At 43.4% G+C, this 20200-nt stretch overlaps 1 protein-coding gene across 1 annotated transcript in view; it reads right to left on the bottom strand.

Annotated features, from left to right (window-relative positions):
• Positions 1-20200, bottom strand: part of LOC119916505 — an 81064-nt gene that overhangs the window by 45204 nt on the left and 15660 nt on the right. Inside the window, exon 4 of the mRNA XM_038736547.1 lies at positions 3035-3104. Coding sequence (XP_038592475.1) covers positions 3035-3104 — 70 coding nt within the window. The remainder of the gene's footprint in view (positions 1-3034; positions 3105-20200) is intronic.

The raw sequence follows: 20200 nt of genomic DNA, 5'->3' as shown, positions 1-20200 counted from the left end.
AAGTCAAGCACTTGTGGGAAAAGAGCTAAATCTAAAAAACTCTCCCACTAATGCAAAAGCGCAAAGCATTCTGACTTCCAATAACACACACAAACATTTCCTCGAATCATGACAACAGTACAATCCATTACTGCCAGTGAAACAATGACTGCATCACTTCTGCACATTAACAAAATGCATTGGCCAGACATATACATGTATGCTATTTCTTGAGTCATCCACTGCATATGAGCAGCACCTTCTGTCAAGCAAGGTCAGCCAGTGCGTCAGTCTATCTATGGTGCTGTGGCCACCCGCAAGTTTGTCTCTACGCAAAAAGGAAAGAGCCACTCACTTGTAGTTATGTCAAGGACACTTTTGTCTTCATACCACGCATGTGTGATGTCCTGTCAGTGTGTATGGTAGGAGATAGAGAGATGTGCGTATGTGCGAGTGAGCTGAGGAAGGAAAGGTCAGACAAGGCCATACAAAGGGGCGTGGGACCCAGGACGCGAGACAGAATAGGGGATAGATAGAAAAAAGGGGAAAAACTAAAGATGGAAGCATGGATGGAAAGATGAAGGCTGGGTTTGGGGGGGAGTGGTTGAAAGCAAAAACAGGAAGCCATTTATGTCAGCTTGGATGGCGGGACAGTGTCCTCTCCCTGTCACGTGCTGGCTCATTTGGCTCTTTGACTGTATAGCCAGAAACTACCCGCTTTGGCACACACTGAAAAGTAAAGCAATGGCTGAGTGGATGAATGCACAGGAGAAAGTCACTGGCTGCATTTGTTTGTATGAGATTTATGCTGTCTTGTCGTCTCAAAATTCTTTTCACTGTGGGTGGAGCGCACACTTACAACCAAAAACTTAAATCAACTGAGCATCAAGACTTGCAGCACACTTCTGCTACTCTGCTGATGGTGAGGAAGTAAGATGCCACACAGTATATTGCTATTCAAATGCCTTACAATAAATGTGCTCAGCCGCACAACACCAACTGAGCTTGAAGTAGTTTACCCAACCGTAACTCTCCAAATTTGGTGGTTGGTGTAAATCTGACAGATCAAATTGGTTAATCAGAAGGTGGAAGGGGAAAGCCCCCGGGTGCAATATAATCACACCAAACACTACAACGAAAGAACAAAAAAGCTGCTGTAGCATGGTGGCAAGATAAAAAAACAAGTCTGGCTAAACAACAAAGATCATTTTTTCAACTGTGTCCAGCTTCGAGGGAGAATAAGAAGCACCATTACACAGGAACACCTGTACATAAACAACAGATTTCAACTTCCCTGAGGTTTCCATGTGTGGAGTTCACTGAGAAAAAAAAAACACAGGAGTCCCATTCTAGACAGAGGGAGAGGCAGCGGGCTCAGCAGCCGTCACCGACCTACCGCACACAGAGTGTGAATCATTAAAGGCATGTGTTCCACATCAACGGCTGGGACCACTTTCCAACCCATGTATGAGACTGGATCTAAATCATGACAGGGAATGGGGGGTTAAGTACCGCTTTACGTGGAGATGAAAACCCCAAACCTGCTAACTCAGAGACAGAGAGTGAGAAGGGAGAGGGAGAGAAACTGGAAAATGACTGCATAGTGTGCATACAAGTACTGCATATGCCGTCTGCCAGTTTACAAAATAAATGAAGCAGCTAATGGAATAATTACATGATTTCCAAAAAGGGTGACGTTCCATCATGAACAGATGAAATGAATAAGGTTTTATGCCCTCTAAACAATTAAAAGGAGAGTGCATAGAAAACTGACCTACTTTAATGTTTTCCTGGCTGCCTTTGTCAGTTTCTAACCTCACAAAAGCTGAGACAACACAGTGGGATAACTTTACCCAAGAAAACCAATCAAAAGATGAGGAAAGACGAAAGAAGAGAGAAGAACTCAGCATTGTACATATAAGACTGAAGTGCCGGCCTTAGTCTCGTCCATCAGGCTAGCCATATGCCAAAGTGGTTGCTAACAGTAGACTGTCTGCCAGACCACTTGTCATCCCCAGTTACGACACATGGACGTCTTCCGTGTTTGTGCACAAAAACACACACCCTATCTGGTGTGGGCATCCAATGAAGGAGGCGATTTGTAAAGGGAGTCAGCATTCTTTTGGGTATTGGCTGGCATCTTGATATACATACCATTCTATTTGCTTTTGCTTGGAGGCTGCTATAAGGGAAGATGTTTGTCTGTGGGAAGAGATCACCTTTCCCCAGGAGAAGGAAGGGATGGAAAGGACAGGAGGAGACATGACAGGGCAGGACAGGAAAAGAAAACAAAAGTTTGTGGGCCAAATAGGACAGGACAAACTATGCCACATTGCTGGGAGACTGTGATTGGCTGAGAGAAACTGACCGACCTCTTCAGCTTGTGGCAACATTGTGGCAACATTGTGGCAAAACGACATGAAATGAAATAAAGGAAAATGACAGAAATGGATAAACAGTAGATTACAATTCTATCTGCTGCCACAGTGTTTTGCAGCCGATTCAAGGAAGACAAATCAGAATCAATAAATCAGTCTGTATTTACGTAAAAGTTTTTTACGCCAGTTCCTAATGATGAATGGCTGTTTTTGTTTGGTCTTTGTCGCTTGATTATGACAGAGCAAATCTCCCTGTTTTCAGCTCCAACTCTGATGCAACAGACCCAGGATTAGACTTGATCCTACCACTGGCGGCATGCAAGCCAGAAGATAGAGCACCTCCTCTAAACAGCATCTCTGTGTGTGTGTGTGTGTGTGTGTGTGTGTGTGTGTGTGTATGTGTATGTGTGATTCAACAGGTCTTAACATACTTCAGCTGTACAGTGACCTTTACAATGCAATGGCAGTGAAGAGCATAACATACGACATTGGGAAGACACAGACAAAAGAATCATGTGCTACACATTCACCACCACAAAACCAACATAGCAGTCACATGATGAGGAACAATGCTATTGTATAGAGAGCAATAAGACACAAGTGTCCCACAGACACAAGTGTGGAGCGTGGAGAAGTCCAATTACCAGAGTTGACAGGAGCGACAAATTCGGGCTTACCCCAAAAATGTCAATCTTCCTGTCCTTGGCCAAGGAAATCTCCCCTCGAATCGATTGCAGCTCCTAAACTCTGAGGAGAGAAGAAGAAAGAGAGAGACAGATATTTGAAACCAACAGCTTTGTGGTCCTTATCCACGTGCTGCAGACTCAGTGACTCCCTAGCCTCACTGGCACAGAACTGCTTCACTACATGAAAACTGTTACACTCTTTTTCCTTCCTTCGCTCTCATACTCCCTGTAATCTCCCCACCCTTTTCCAATAGATTGGACTTTCTCACTCACTACATTTGTGCCCCAGACCAGGCATCATGTGAAAAGTGGAGTGAAACAGTGCTTTTGTGGTGTGTGAATTACCTGGGGCCTAGACAGGCACAGTAGTGCTCATGGCTACAACTCAATTACAGCAATGTGAATCAGGTGGCGGCCTAGAAATCCCCTCAGCCTGATGCACAAATAGGGACACAGAGGCACATTCACTGCCAAGACAGAGACAAATATAAAGTGGCGTGTCATTGCTTCATAAAAAGGCAGTTAGGCCTATATGCAGCACAGATGAATGGCTGTCGCAGACATGGATCTAGCAACACTGGTTTGGAGCGAGTGTGTGAACAATTCCAATTTCTTCTGCTAAAGTATCAGAAGTGTTCACTAATATGACTGCTTGCAGATCTAAATTTAAAGAGTCACATGGCACTCAGGATCTCTGATAAATGCCACCTTTGTGCAACACAAAGCATGGAACTGTTTAGCGGAATTGCCTTTTACTAAAAACAACTGGATGGGACGGGACAGTGGTTTGCAAACATTAAAAGGCACTTTGTTGGAATTCTTGGATTAAACAGAAATGCCAAACTGCACAGTCATGGCCAGTAATATTTGAATTCAAAAGCAGTGAGTTGCCTTTCTCTTTGAAGAGAAAACAGAGACTATCTCTTTTTAGCATATCCTGGCTACATGGATCCCTTAAGCTCCTGTGGACTAGGTCAGGGTTTTTTCCAAAAGCGTGTTTAAGAGAAACTAATGACATTTAAAACAGTGGTCTGTTCGGATTTATTTCACTTCACTACGCACTTGTCACAGTGAAGAAGAACACTTCTATACTTCAGTTAACAAATAAAGCATCAAGTTTTATCAAGACAGAGATTTCCTTACAGCCATGGTAATGGTTGCTCTTTAGAAGGGTCATGATACCGTCACTAAAAAAATCCCCTCCCTTCAGGCCAAAGTGGCCTTGGTGCCATTTTACAAGCAGCAAATTAATTTCACACTGATCTGTTATCACAAGCTCCTGAGGATATGAAGATATAAATACAGCATTTTTACAAAAAATAAGGATTTATCTTTGCATTTATCTTTACAAAGACATCACACAACTCCAATTGGTCACTGCAAACCTCAACTCAACGTCATCATGTAATATATTATCATGTAATATAATTGTACAACAGGGTGTGGACACTTAAATCACGAACACTTATTAAAATACAATGTCACGTATCAGCCCTGAAACAAATATGACCTTGTATGTTGAAGTGAGTTTATTTTCCCATTTACAAGCAGGGTAGAGGACAAAATACACCTTAAAATACTGTATAATCCTATACAACACCACAACCTACAGCCTCAAAAAGTACCGCAGATTTGAATTAACATCTCTTCAAGGGCAACAGACAACAGTGAGCAGAAATTAAACATTACAAAATTCACAAATGTGTGTTGCTGTGCTCATGTTGACACTGGCATGGCTGATGATTATACTGTCCCCAAAATATATCAGTGTGGGTTTGCCAAAGTTAGAAAACTAAACAGTGACTCAACATTTCTTCAATATGCCCTAATATTTCAGGTCCATTTTGTTGCATTTATAATAAAGCCAATTAAGGGACGCACCTGCATTTGTTTACAACTGCTATGTCTTTTAATGGGATTTCAGAAGTGAACTGTGGCTTTGCGCCAGACCATCTCTCCTACCAGTCAAAGCATGGTGCTGGTGCATTGCTTGTGACAACTTTACCTGCAAGCTAACCAGCCTAGTATATGATCTAGGTAATGAGATGCCACTTGTTACTCCAGCTGACAAAACTTTAATGTGTAAGACTCTGCCTCTGTGCTGCTCCCTCTGATACCTGTTCCAACCTGACAATCAGCCGATCTGTGCCCAGGCCCTGAATGACTCCTCCTTTCACTTCCTGCCTTGTTACACGCCTTCGCTTCCTGTTTTACAATTGGACTGGTGTCTGAATGTTGTGCTTTTACTGGTCCACTAGACCATGAACAGCCTAATTTAAATCAAAGGGCAGGAACCTTGAAATGAGGACAGAGTTTATGCACATGTATGAAAGCATGCATGTGCGAGCCTGGAGCCTATACACTGATGAGAGTGGACAGGAGTAGCCTGGGGTAATCTCGTCATTATCTCTGCTGATGGCCGAAACCAACTGCGGACACTCAACCTTTCACACTACACACACACACACACACACACACACACACACACACAAGGAGAAGAAGAGGTCCTCACTGCAGGAGCCCTGCCAGACACATCCATCTGCTTTTAAAATGGAACCCAATTTACCGCACCTAGAAGGCCTCGATTGCTCAGGGACCTGCAGTCTCACCAAGTGGAGTGCCTGAAACAATAATATGGCAGGGTCACCCAATCCTCACTGTACGGCCTAGCACCAACACCTGGGACTAGCATTGGGGTTGCTCAAGTGCTTATAGTTAGAAAAGGTTTGATGGGTGGCGGTCCAACTCTCAAGTGAAATTCTTCATCGGCCCTGGGACATTCACTTACTGGTTGTGACAAACTGATTGCGGGTACGGCCAGCAGTCTCCAAATGCAAGGTTACTTGGGAATGGCAGGCCTGCTCACATTGAAACAGACACAATGTGTTGTTTTAACTCGCGTGATAAAATTCCACCGGCGGCGTGCATGCGCACACACACACACACACACACACACGCGCTTTCACACAGTTTAAAACCCCTCTCCATGAGGCTCTGACTCTCAGTGGTGGAAACCCCCTTCAGTCACACATAGATCACATAACCTCCCCTGACATCGGAGGACAGCACTCCCAATGGAAAGATGCAGATTCACTCACACTGAGTGCCGGCCAAGGCTCCAGACTGCCATTGTCCTTCAGAGTCATCCAAACAAAACAATGAAGAGGGTCACGCAAGGCCCCCTGTGGAATGGTAAATAACCGGAGAGAGAAAGAGTGAGAGGAAGAGGCAGAGAGAGAGGCAGAGAGACGGAAACAGAGAGAGAGAGACTAATCCACTGACAATGCCAGTGTTATATGGAACACCGAGTGCAAAATATGATCATCTGGGGGCAGGTGAATTCCACTAATGTGCTATCATTCAAGAAGAATCTGACACTGCTTGAATGGAAAATATGTCAGCTCTGTGATGTACAGAGCAAAAACACCCATACAGAATGTAAATTATCTCACCTCTTGGTAAAGAATTATCGTTATTGTAACACATGATGAAAACACTGAACTTTGAGTTTTCTAACAATATGCTATATGTTACATAATAACAGCAGTTTACATCTGATACAGTGCAGGAGGCTGTAGCTCTTTTTATGTGTATAATCATCTAGGTGATTGCTGCTTTTGTCAAAGTCACGCACAGGCAGAGAAACGAGGGTGAAATCAAAATGATATCAAAGGCTTAGGTTGTGGCGGTGTTAATCATTCATTAGTGCTGAGTGACCCTTAATCATAAAACCATCTTTGTTGTCATTATTCATCTGGCATAAAATACTAGCCTGTTAATTCAGACTCAGGATGTTGACAATAGGCGGTCTACAAAGGGCTTGGAAGGCAGTCTCCCTCCCAATTGGTCTTTCATATGCTAATGATGGAACTGTTTCAGCTTTACTGGCCTGGTTGGAAATGATTTAGGGCGACACCGGTGCTCTGAGCCTTTATGTTTAGGCTGGCCGCGGGGGCTCATATATCACCCTGATCATTAATCAATTAGCGTCTCCTAGCCACCTGTCGGACACATCGGCACACAAAACATTCCTGCCCTTGGGCAGTTGCTAGACGATGATCATCAGTAGCACCGCTATTGCCTTCCAACCCCTCGACACCCCGCCCCCCTTCCCTTTTATGGTAATACCCTGATGGATTACATAATCACACCCAAACACTGCCGGCAACGAAAAGGGCTCCTCTCCAAGAGGAGCAAATCATGGTGGGGGTTTTTGTGGGTCTCCCCCTCCCAACTCAACTGAACAGCAAGTTTTTTAACATGCATTTGCCCTTCGCTGTCACAAAAAGAAAAGACGGTCCAGAGTGGAATTGATGCCAGCCTTGAAGGAGAATCAATAAGCTGACGGCTATTCAAAAGTGCTGAATGCTGTGTCCACCATTGTTTTAAATGCAACTGCCTCCAGTGGGGTATTGACGGTTGTATAGTATTGATGACGTGTCACAGTAGCCAAATACATGTGCGATGGAAACAGATACTCTGATAGTGACAACAGAGTAGTGATTTTGTTTAGGCTAGAACTGACTTGCAGAAAGTCAACCAGAAACTAGACCTCTAAAACATCCACATAGTTTCTGACTAAGTGTTCATTCATCATTACACAATCAGCTTCAATCACAAACGCACAGGATCTACGTTTCTGTAAACTTCCACTTTCTGGAAAACTGAACGAGATACAGATGAAAGGTGTTAGATTTTGCGCAGGTTGTTTGACAACACCCATTTGCCGCTGCAATCTTAGAAAGCCACTGCGCGGAGAGAGCAAATGCGATTAAAAAACTCCTCAAAGATTTCCGTTTAACAACTGCCCTCTGCCCAACCTTTTTTTTTCTCCTACTGGAGTAAATTGTATGTAAATTTGAACTCTCACTGCCACTAGACAATCTCTTTTTCACAGCCTTGCTTCCCTGACAATACCCAACTCCAACCACCCTCTCATCCACCCCCCAAAACCCCTCACATTTTTCACACTTTTTTTTTGTTATTTGGAACTAATTCTTAAAAGCAGCTGAAGAGATAAGTGGCACTAAAATTAGAGCCTAATCCGCCAACCCTCAATATGGGGACATGGAGAAAGTAGATTTGTCAAGCCTTGATTTAGCAGTATTCTTTCATTATAAAAGTAGCACTCTTCACGCAGCTTAGCAATACGAAATGGCTCAATCAGTCTCATGTGGAACATTTCAGGGGGAAGCGGGGAGAGGATGGAGGCAGGGCCTATCTGGGAACCCAGAAAACTTGGCATCATGCAGGTGCCGTTACTGTGTTGCCAGCTTTGTTTTTCCTACCTGTGCTGCACTCTTCAACTCTCAGGGTTCCCCCTTGAAAATGACATTCACCGTCCAAGTCTGTTTTCTCCAAACAGAGGAGCTGTTTCACTTGGGGATTGTAGAAAATCTGGGCCACTGTGTTGGGTGTGTAAAGTGTGTAACACTGAGCTGGGCACTGGAGACTGAGAGTTTTGTTTTTCCTTTTCTTTTTTCGTCTTTTTAAATCCAACCAGCTCAGGCAAGGAGCCAGCTACCGACATTATCAGGTGGATTTTCAAAAGAACAAAAGCTCCTCTGCGATTCTTTACACTGCCAGCCGAAAAGAAACCCCATCCAGCATAGATAATCTGAGTGTGTGTGTGTGTATACACATTTATAGCCCCCTGTCCTTGGTATTTCAACAAAATTCATTTCTTCCAGAAGATTATTTTACTGATAATCACACCTTCTTCTATTTACTTATCTCTTCAGTAAGGTCCAAAAAACTGGCTGTGATATTAGAAGTGCAAAGGTCAAAACTAAAGCTGAGAACATGGAGAAGAAAGCATATCCGTTCTGGCTCACTGTATCTAATCACAATCCCAACATAAATGTACTTCAGAGGCTACAAGGCCAAATAACAGATATTTTTGGAAAGATAGATCTGGAAGGGGGGAAAAAATCTCACACTTGACTGCAAACAAGGAAAGTGCATAGCTGCGTTGCTTGGTATCTGTCGGTGGACAAGCAGTGTTGAGGAGAAAAACTACTGCCTGAGCAAGATAAAGGCTATCCACAGGGAACAGAGGCAGAGAGAAGACAGCGGGGAGGAGGAGGGTGATGGGCGACAGGGCAAAGGTTTGACCTCCTGGGGTCAATAGGTGATTAGCAACATTTATCATACCTGCGCAGGCTGCTAAATGAGAAGCCAGGCAGCTTCTCTCTGAAGAATTCAGCCACATTTTGATGTCAACGTGCAAGTGAAGGCTGGGCCCACTACTGGCAACCAGATGCCCAGTGTTTATGACAGACACAAATATTGGAATCCCTAAGTGGAAAAACATGCCATGCTGGCACACAGCAGCAGCAGTGAAACGTTACATCATCTCAACGATTTAATGAGCACAGCCTGGATCGGATCAGAAGTTTAAATATCTGCCAATGCCAATATGAAAGCTTGTATTCATGCTTCATGAGAGAGGCTAAAAAATAAGATTCATTCGATAGGAAAACAATGGCTGGTGGATGAAGGGGCTGCAGTTGTGGTTGAGGGGGAGGCAAGCAGCACTGTCAAATGCCTGACGAAAGCCACGCAAGGTATCTGAACACGGGGAATCTAGGGAGCCACAGATCAGCCGGACTGACATTCACATGGAGGAAATGACAAAGAAGCAATTGAGTGCAGGGACTACATTTGGCACAGACTTATCAGAACACACCCCACCCCGAGGGGTCTGCCCAACAGTGGCTCTCTGAAGAAGCACGGCAGCTCTGCATTGTTTTGGTGCTCTGAACAAGTGGACCACAGTTCGAGTGGGTATCCAGGGCCAGAGGCCAAGGGAGAATGAAAACACTCCGTTGTGAGGGAGGACAATTAGGACACACTCACGCAGCACACATCCATCAAAGCGGAGACGACAGTTCATCTCTCAAATAAAACAAACATAGCCTTCTTGTTAGCCGTTTCATAACTTCTGCATGGGCAGAAAATCCACAATGACTCTACTCCAAGTGAAATGCACAAACAAAACACAAATTAGAGATGGCATCCCATTTTCATATCCCACACCTCCAAAGCATGCAGAAGATTAACAGCTTTCAGCTGCACACACAAGCTTCCAAGGCTCTCGAGTACTTTCTCCGAATCACTCAAAGCACTGAAGCGTTTGGACAAATGCAGAGAAAAGTTATTTTTACCTTCTGAATGCTTAATTCGGTGGTGTTGTTGCCCCGACATTCCATTGGAAGATATTAGCGGAGGTTTGTTAACTAAAAATAATGGAATAGTGGCTAGATATAATTCAGGGAAAGATCAACTTAAATAAAGTCAAAGTCATAAAATCAACTTCAAGCTCCACTAAAATTAACAATTTAAACCCACAGCATGCTGCGACCTTCCCACTAGAGACCAGTGAGGACAGGGTTGGGTAAAACGCAGAAAAGCATTCAAAGACTATAGACCCGGCAATTCATATTTGTCCTCTGTGGGAGAAATGACACTGGGGCCTTTATTTCAAACACTATGCACGTAGTTTCTTTGAGTCCTAATGTACTGTAAAAAGCACATCCTCTGCTTTTTAGTGATGTAATACATATGGGGGTGTGGACAACAAAGCAAATCTTTTCAAAATGGTCGGAATAGCAGGAAACACATTTAATGGGAGTTTGGGAGTTAAGTGATCAAATTTATATAGATATACTGTTTCTACTCTTCATAAGATGTTGTGTCTTATATTACGATTTTAGAAGTGTATGTAAGAGTGAGGCAGAGCAGATTCCCAGTCCCACTTTGAGCTGTCAGCAGATGATGAGGAAGAGAGTAGAGGCAGTAAAGCAGGTTTGAAATGTGTTTTATTTGTTTCCAATATTCATCAAATAACCAAATCATGCCTTGAAATATACTTTTTGTGGAAAAGAATGACCCGCTGTCCACCTTTTTTATTCCAGGTCTCATCAGAAAGGTTACTTATTTTATCTGATATTTAAACTCAGGTATGAGCACAATTGAACGCACCAACTTTAATAGATTTATATCTAAGGCTACTTTCAGACTGCAGGCCAAAGTGACCCAAAGCTTTTTTTGCTCATATGTAACTCAGATCTGATCTTTTTATAACAGTGTCAAAAGTCACATGGAATCTGATCTTTTCCAGTTCGGATTTGGGCCATTTGGCGACCTGAGTCTGGACACTCAGGTTGGAATTGATGCGACTTTGACATCGCTGTGATCGAAAAAAAAGCTCCACAAAAGCAATTATTAAACACGTGGCTCTCTTCCTCCTGTACCTCGCTATCATCTGCTCACCAATTCCCTTTAGCAAGTAAGAGCTAACCAAAGCTAACCGGAGCTAACCTCTATTGCTTCTTGTTTACTTCTGTACGACAGTGTGCTGCGTGTGACGTCATGTTATTCTTCTGCCCAAGCGGGTCACTTTCAGGCCGCGGACAGATCACACTGAAGTCTAATATGGGCCACATTTAAACAATAATGTGAACTGTCAAACAAGAAAATCGGATCTGGGGAAAAAATCGGAAATGAGCATTAAGGCCTGCAATGTGACAGTAGCCTAAAACAACTTTACCCTTCCTTCAACTGCTTGACAGTGCTCATTCAGTGCTAAGATGATGAAACAATGCACACCTGTTTTCAATTTGTCACTTAACGAGCAGATGACCTGCAACAACACTACAAGCTGTACAAAGATATAAATGTTCTATCATCACCACTATAATTCTGTTGTTTGATAAAGTTGACTGAAATCAAACTGAGCTGAACACAATGATTTGACACTTCATGCACCCCAGTAATGTCAGGGCTAAGAGAGCAGCCTTTTCACATGTGCATAGCTGTAATAATGGGCAGAGCTCCACATGCTCTGGAAACTGTTTTCTCCTAATTTTTCACATTCCTTCTTTCCACAGACCGTGTCCGTGTTCACCTCGCCGGTCACCTCTGCGTTAAGAGCGACATTGTGTGTTTCAGAGAAGAGACATAAGGGGAGCAATCGAAATCAGCATCAAGGTCTGAACAGAATTTCTTTTCCAGTCGGCATTTTAAATTGCCACAGCAGGTAAAGGTGTTACTAATAACATTAACGATGGCTCAGCTCAATTTAAGTGTCCCAGTACGCCATACGAGTGAGCCATCATGCACAAAACCAGGCCCTGGAATTGGCAAATCTAAATGGGATTCAGAGATTTTAATGTTATTAATTACACATGTGCTTTTACTCCAATGTCAAAATGTCTGCAGTGAAAATCTGCCGGGACAGAAAGGCACTGATAGACAGATTCACACCTCTACTCCACATTTCAAGTGGCACAGTTGGTATTAAACAGACACCAGGGGCAATTTCGAATTTTCTGTAGCTTATTGTCTTTGATTTTTTTGGTTGCAATTGTTTTGTTGTAGCAAGCTTAAACTAGGTGTGACCCAGGATCTGCAGGATGGGGATTGAGGCCATTTTTTAATGGATTACATAAAGCTCAATCTCTTCCTGATCCTTTGTTTACCCTAATCCTTTGCCCTGGAACCTTTTCCTTAAAGCACAGCATTGCGTTACAAGTGAGTGAACTGCAAGGCAGAGAGTAGCCAGGAGTTCCAATGAATGTTTTCAACAGACAGCCAGCGTTAGCAAGCAATGCCACTTTAGGCTGCCTCTATTTCAGTGCCAGTTTGCAGGTGGAAAATGCCTCTGAAGAGCTGGTTTTGAACTTCAGTACCATGTTTACGCTGTGGATGAGGAGAGAATGTCTGGATCCTGGTCAAGCCTTCCTGCACAAGATGAATACTTTTTTTCTCTGTGGATACCATACAAAACAATACAGGCCACAAACTATCAAAGGAAACTATGAAAGGAAAGCAGTGATGCAGGCAGTGTTTTCTTAATGCAAAGTGATTCAACATTTTCCAATATGTAGGAAAGTCCAAATATAGAAACAGATACTATATGTTAAAGGACAGCTGGGGCCAAATATACACATCCCTAAGTACAACTGTGGACAAATTGTGAATTGGCAATGGACAACAAGCTGAGTAGGCAGTGACTAAGAGAACTTGTAATGGCTGATGTGTACAAATGAGAGGTTCTGCAGAAACCACCCTTGAACACAGAGCAGAGTGGTGCTGAGAAGCCTCCTGGAACACAGTCAACACATTTCACACACGCAAGGCCTGGAAACAACACGCTTGGGGCTTCCACCTTCATTTAGATGAAAATGGACCTCCTCGAGAGGAAATAAAGCCATTTTTAACTCCCCCTCTCTCTACGACAGCCTGCCGTAATGTGCCCAGTCAATGGACTGTGGGTTTATTCAACTGCAGGCAGCCCACAGCATAGCCATAAATAACGTTGGCCAGCTCACATGAAACCCTAATCACCATTGTGCTGTCACCCAACAGAGAAGATTGCTTGTTTAATTTACTGCGCCGCATCTGTCTCAGTTCTGCCCAATTTAGTTTCACAATTTCAATGGGCAAGTACTCCAGGTATTTATCAATATGCTTTTCTCCCAATGCCATGAATCAATAAGAAAGCAATATTCATGTATCAATGTCTGTGTGAGTGTGTGCGTGTGTTTGCGTGCGCACATGTATGTGTGCACATGTGTTTTGGGTGATGGGATTTGTATGTGTTCCATGAGGAACAAACAAAAAAAGCTGCAGCTTGTGAAACAACAAAGGCTGGAAAAAAAGAAGCCATCAACACTCAATAACCAGAGCTCATTATTGGCCATCTACAACGTACTTCATTACATTACTATTCCATTAGCATGCAGACATTTGCATATTCCAGTCACCTCTTTACAGAGGCAGTTGATCATAAATGGCAGCCATATGCTTGCTGGTGCGCCATATTACAGAATTATTGCTGCAACACAAAAAGCCAAGAAAAATGGAAATTGTGTTGACACAAAATGAAGTACAAAACCAATCAAAGGATCTGCCATTATTGATAGTGTCTTGCAATCTCATTGACTGAATGAGTATCATTTAGTATCACACACGAAATGTGGTTTCTCACTGACAAATATCTGCGGGCAGAGGCCTAGTTTGCTGGGTGTATTTTATGAGATAATTTCCACACAAATATATATATAGTGTACACGCAGTTTATTTATTTTTAAACTACCAACACAACAAAAATGTATTTAGCTTTTATAGGAACAAGACATTACAGATACAGGCAGATTAATTAGCGCTATATAAACCTACACAAAGCCTGTTTTTGGGTGTGATTTTGGCTTGACGTCCACTCCTGCAGCTGCACACAATCCTGTCACCTAACAGGCGCTGTACTGCAACATTTCAGCATGACAATGATTTGGTGCAATGGCTCTTCTACACTGTGATGACAGCCCATGGTGACAGAATAAGTAGCAGCGGCTCACTACCTACATAGAATTGGCAGGCACAAGCGAAGGCAGCAGAGCAGTGTGATAACGATGCTACGAGCTGAGTCACTTACGACCGGCTAGCTGCTCGAGCTAGCAGCAGCAAGAATTATCTTTGTTCAGGGCCATTATCTTTTCACCGTGGTGTTCATTTCACACTGATATATGTGGCCTAGCAACTCAAGCGAATGTGCAAGCAGCTACAGCCACAGCAGCTGGGTAATACACTGTCAACTGCCACATACGCCCACACAGGAGGCACAATAGAATGGATTTGTTCCACTGAAATCAATGTTAAGATGCTTTGGTTTGTGTTGTGCTTTGAAACTGGGCACGGTCACTGCACAGGACACTCCTGTGTAATGGGAATCACACAGGAGTTGTCAAGTGTTTTAATTAGGAAGATAAGATTTAGTATGATGACGAGCAGTCCCACTGAGAAGTAACCACTACAGTGTTAACAGATTCTTGTTGTTACCTGCTCTAGATGTGTTTGATAATTGTTTATTAGTTTATGTCATGTTTTCTAGCAAAAAAAAAAGCCATATTGTTTCTGTTTTTATTGTTTTAAACTGATTATCCTTGGTTTCTGGACTGTTGGTCAAATCAAAACAAGGAATTTTAAACTTTAGGGAGCTAGGATAGATATTTTAAATAATTTATCGCATTTTATAAACTAAAAAAATTACTGACTATTTGGGGGAAAAAAGACTAACAGCAGATTAAACAATCGTAAAAAATTATTGTTAGTTGCAGCCATAATCTGAAGCCATCTGGCACCTGAGCAATCTTTTTCTAGTATTTTGTTGCCCAATTTTCAAATTACCTAAAAAAAGATTAAGGCTAAAATGATACCAATGTCAACAAAGTAAATATGAAACTAGAAGGTTTTGTTCCTGTGGACAACCAACCAAAAATCACCTCAATGTCATCTGACTGGTCAGCTGACTGCTGACACACACTTGGCACAGAGCAGCACTGGTGTTATCAAGGAGCGCTTAAGGACAGATCAGCCGGTCAGACATCTGTTTAAGTGGCACCGGCTATCGGGCTTGCTGTCTCATTCATGGCAGAAGAGGGGTTAATTTGGCAGCTTAGCTGTACAGTGCAGCTCTAAAAGGAATATTAACAGTCCCTCAGTGCAGACTAAGAGAGAGCAACAGGAAAAAGGAAGACAGCGAGAAAAAGAGAGATGGAGAAAAGGCAAGCAGCAAAGGGGTGGGTGTGCGAATCCAATTTCCAGTGACAGTGTGCCCAGGATCACTGTTTCAGTGAAAGAACATATCATCCGTCAAAGTTAATGGCAGTGTCCCGGGAAAAATGAAGGAAAATAGAATGGAGACCATTCATTAAGACGCTGGGGGATTGGGGGTACGTCGAAGCCACTGATCTGCTCCACTGTCTCCCCGGGAAAATAAATATATACGCAAGCCATTATTTCTGCATTTACGAGGTGGCAGTGTAGCCACGATCAAGGTTCTCATGCTACAGAGATAATATTAGCGCAGATGCCTGAAGAGGAATCTGCGGGCAGCAGTGAGCTATCACTGAGAATGACGAGGTTGGCCTGGCTGCCCGGTAGGGCGGCTGGCAGACTACCTAACAGGCCGGGCCAATCTGTCTCTCACTCAGAGCTGTGGATGTACTCAGTGGAAGCAATTGATACCATTGTTTTATGGAGAGGAGGGTGGAGGGGGATTAAGAACCAACAATAGGGCTCTTTCACTTGAAATGTCAGCCGTCACGCCGGGGGACTCTCTGACTGGGCAGAGACACTTTCGGAAAAAGCCAAGGTACAAAATGAGTGTGGAAAATAGTATGAAACCCTGTGACGAGGGCAATGAAACAGTTTGACATGGGCCAGAACATTCCCATGCCAAATAGTAGAAATGCAATCTCAAACATGGGACAACAGGCTATGGGAAACTTTATGGCGCAGATCAAGTGAGAACATCAACAGAAACACATGGCTTTCAGTTTTTTTGCATGAGTCTGTAAAAAAAAAAGCAGTACAAAAAACTCTGCAGATAAATATGTCAATGATTTCAAGGTCTACCAAAACAACCTGTGGCTTGAAACACATTTCAAATCAATAACCAGGATAATAGCTTATATGGGTCTTTAGCTCAGCCTCATTAGGAAAAAAGGAGACAAACGTGGCCTGATTCTTCAGGCAAATTAACATAGTGAGGAACTTAAAATATCACGATGATCCATTCTGGGACATTTTATCATGAGATTATACAACAGAGAGATACGAAGTTCTCTCGCTGAGTGCTTTGATAACCCCACTGGCCTTGGACCTCTTTGAACATCTCACTCCGAAGGTTTGAGGTGAATATAAAGAGCAAGTTGAAGTGAGGTACCCTGCCGCTTTAAGGCTGGGATGAAACCAAATCATTCTACCACTCTGACCTAATTGCTCTCTCGCTCTCCCGACATGAACACTGGGAGCTGTGCACTCTGACACGTAAAGATTATTTAATACCATCAAAGCCATAAAAAAAGGAATAAAAGGAGGCGGCGTGAAAGCAAGAGGGGGAGGCTGGCAGGGCCAGGCAGTCCAGTGAGCTATGTGGAAAGCAGCGCAGAGAGAATCAGTATGCAAAAGCAGGCCTGTCTAACAGCCGCCGGCCGACGTGAGTGGAGCTCCCACATCCCAACATCACAGCGGCTCCAGAACTCCCCCTCCAAAAAATCCCACTCGGCCTCGGCTGCACTCTCCTGGTATCGGCTCCCACCCTTCTTCTCTCCTGCTTTTCCCACACTCGCCCCAGTCCCTAAGGCAATGACTACGTCATTGGGCACCACAGCCAAACCACTGTAATATCCCAATTTATTTCTACTTATTCTGACAGAGTCAGGGCCTGTTTCATTTAGGTCAAGGCTGGTTTTATTAGTGTAAAGCTACACTGTTTCCACTGGACTCCCTTTGTAGAAGTAACTGTTTCTCTATTGGGCCAAAGATGTTATTTGCTGAACAAAGATTAATTGCAAATTCAGTGTATTGGTAAACCAGCATGTGTACACATCAAATGAAATTCTAAAAACCCAGCCTATTGTTTTTTCCTATTTATAGTGAGTGAAACTCTATTCTGCAGTGTGGTTTTTCACTGTAAGAACTTCCCACTCCAGAAACAGAGCCAGCAGTCAAATTCTGACAGCGTGTGGGTGGGACTGGGTAGAGGTGTTTACCGTTAGGCAAGCGCTGGGTGACATCTCCGGGGTGCCCTGCCATTGTGGGGAGCATGTCTCATCTGTCAGTGCCTGATAAGTTTGTGCTGCACAGCCACAGCCTCGTGAGTCAGCCTGGCTTGTCAACTACAGGGGAGCAGGTTGCTGTGGCGAGACTGTGTGTATAGACCACTACAGACCAAACCAAACCACCTGACACACTGAGGGCTTTTTCAAAGAAAACCAGGCCCCATGCCAAATTTAGCCAAGAGTATTCTCTAAAACTACAATATTTACATTTTCACCTCCTGCTGCCGGTGGTTTATTTGTTATTTGTGAAGGATGCTATCATGTGACTGAGATCAAAATGATCTGCATGTTCAATGATGTGGTGACCAGCTGAGCTATCATGACACCATCCATAACACCTGATAGTAACACAAGGATGGAAAGACACACTGAACCCGCTCTCTAACTTGCCATGCAATATGAAAACAGGTCACACAAAATATCTAAATTCAACAAGCAAAGTCAATGTCACTTTATACCATTTATACCATCTAATTTGACCAAAACTGATCTAAATGTGACCAATCCAACCAACCTTTAGTAACTCATCTCCCTTCCTCTGGTAAAGTTATTTATTTGTTCCACACATTGATAAGCAAATGTGAAAAACAAAACTGACAGAGATAGGACACACTGACTCACCGCCACTGTGTTTTCAATGAACAAAGATGAAAGAATTTCCTTTACGGCATCATTCACACTCAACGTTACAATCTGCAGAAGAAGGAGAGGGACATTGTGGGTGGGTGGGGCAAAGTGAGTGTGCCACTGCCTCAACGATGATGACACATTAATGCCAAGTGAAACCGAGGCGTGCGAGGCCTTTAACTGGCACTGTTCACACGTGGAGAGAACTAACTTCCCGTTGAAGCTTGTCAGAGAGGTTTGACAGTGTAACAAAAACCCCTGTATCAGAACACTGCATTTTTACAAACAAGTACAACACTGGGTCACTTCAACTTTTTAAAATCATGTAACTACATCGGCTGCCTGCAATGACTGTTCACTACAATTTCACTAAACCTTTCTTACTATGTTAGATTTACCTATGAATGCCAACACCACACCTTTCAGATAACCTCATTCCCACCAATGAGATAGGAACTAGTTACAGATAAAAATGGTATCTAAAGGTTATTTTAAACTATTATCAAATGTGACAGTTTAGTGGGCATGAGCACAATCTTGCGTTTAGCCCCAATTATGGTGACGGCACAACATTTACCGGTGAATCACACCAAGAGAGGGGGTGACAGGGTGGGAAAACCCTCAGACACGCCAAATTTCCCACTGAGTGACTCGACCTCTAATGCATCTTGCTCTGAATGTCACAGGTTGCCAAAGGAAAGGGCATCTTCTTCTCCCAGCCCAACCCCACAGAAAAACTTGTCTGCACTGCCATGCTTGCCGCCAAGTATAAGAGACTCTGTGTGTATCACAAAATATCTTTCAACAAACCACACTGTGCCACATGAGTTAAGTGCACAGATTAAATAAAAGCAAACATCTAGAAAGTGCTTGTTGCAGCCTTAAATAGAGGGTAATAAGCACTGTAATCTGTGACATTTTTGTCACACTGCAGGGTGTGTAACTCAAGCGTTATAACACAGATGCTGACATTCAATTTGTTGCGATCCAGACACCTCATATTGCTACATTTTCTTGACAGGGGTTGATCTGGGGTGTTAAGAAATTAGGGGAGATAACTGTCAGTTTGCAGTGGTACTTTAAGGCTTTTTTTTTTGTTTTTTTGGCTACACGAGAATGCCTGTGTGTTTTGGGTCATCAAGTTTCCAGCTCAGCTTTAGATCACATCAAAAACATGCAGGCTGTGGTTGCCCCTCTGTGAGCTAGGTCTGTTCATCCATTTACAGCACACCGAGGGGAGGAAGTGGGCTCCTGATATGATCGGTATCAAAGAGCATGCACACTATGCCCTCGAGCAAAGTTCATCTCAAGCTGAAGTCGCCCACAACGAAGCAACACTGAGCAAAATGTGCAAAATTCGCGATGTCACAAAATACATATTTCTCCACATTACGGTGCCCTGACGTTGCAAAAACAAACAAGCTCTTGTCGGAGTGGGTGCAGAAGCTCAGACACACAGCGCTGCGTGCTTTTAACTCCACATGTAGGCACTTTTCTATAAATGCAAAGCAAGTTGTGTGGCAGGTCGGTTCATGTAATTGCCCTGTGGAAACTGTCAGCGCTGAAATCTGCCCCCAGTGTCTTTACAGGCTACCCTGACGCGCAGAGGAGCGTTAGCTTTGCATGCTAGCTGCCCTAAAAGACGTCGTATCCACTGAATACAATGTCGCTGACAAACACAATAATAGTTTTTGTTCGACAATGCGGATGCTTTGGTAGCCATTAATTACCAACTTGACAGGAGTTTCGCACTCTAGTTATTTCTGACAATGAACGGCGTTAAAACAGATCCACCGTGGCCATGCACGACGCATTCAAAATCCTCCAGGTGACACAGTTCAACACGGTATCCGGTTGACCTCCTACAGAGGCTGAGACCCGAACGCACGCTGTCAAATGTTGA

Source organism: Micropterus salmoides, unplaced genomic scaffold (genome assembly GCF_014851395.1).
Source record: "Micropterus salmoides isolate LMB-PRFRI ecotype aquatic unplaced genomic scaffold, ASM1485139v1 Ms_hic_scaffold_21, whole genome shotgun sequence".
In the NCBI taxonomy this organism is placed as follows: Eukaryota; Metazoa; Chordata; class Actinopteri; order Centrarchiformes; family Centrarchidae; genus Micropterus; species Micropterus salmoides.
Note: the sequence above shows the minus strand (reverse complement) of the source record. Positions and strands in the feature narration are given on the sequence as shown.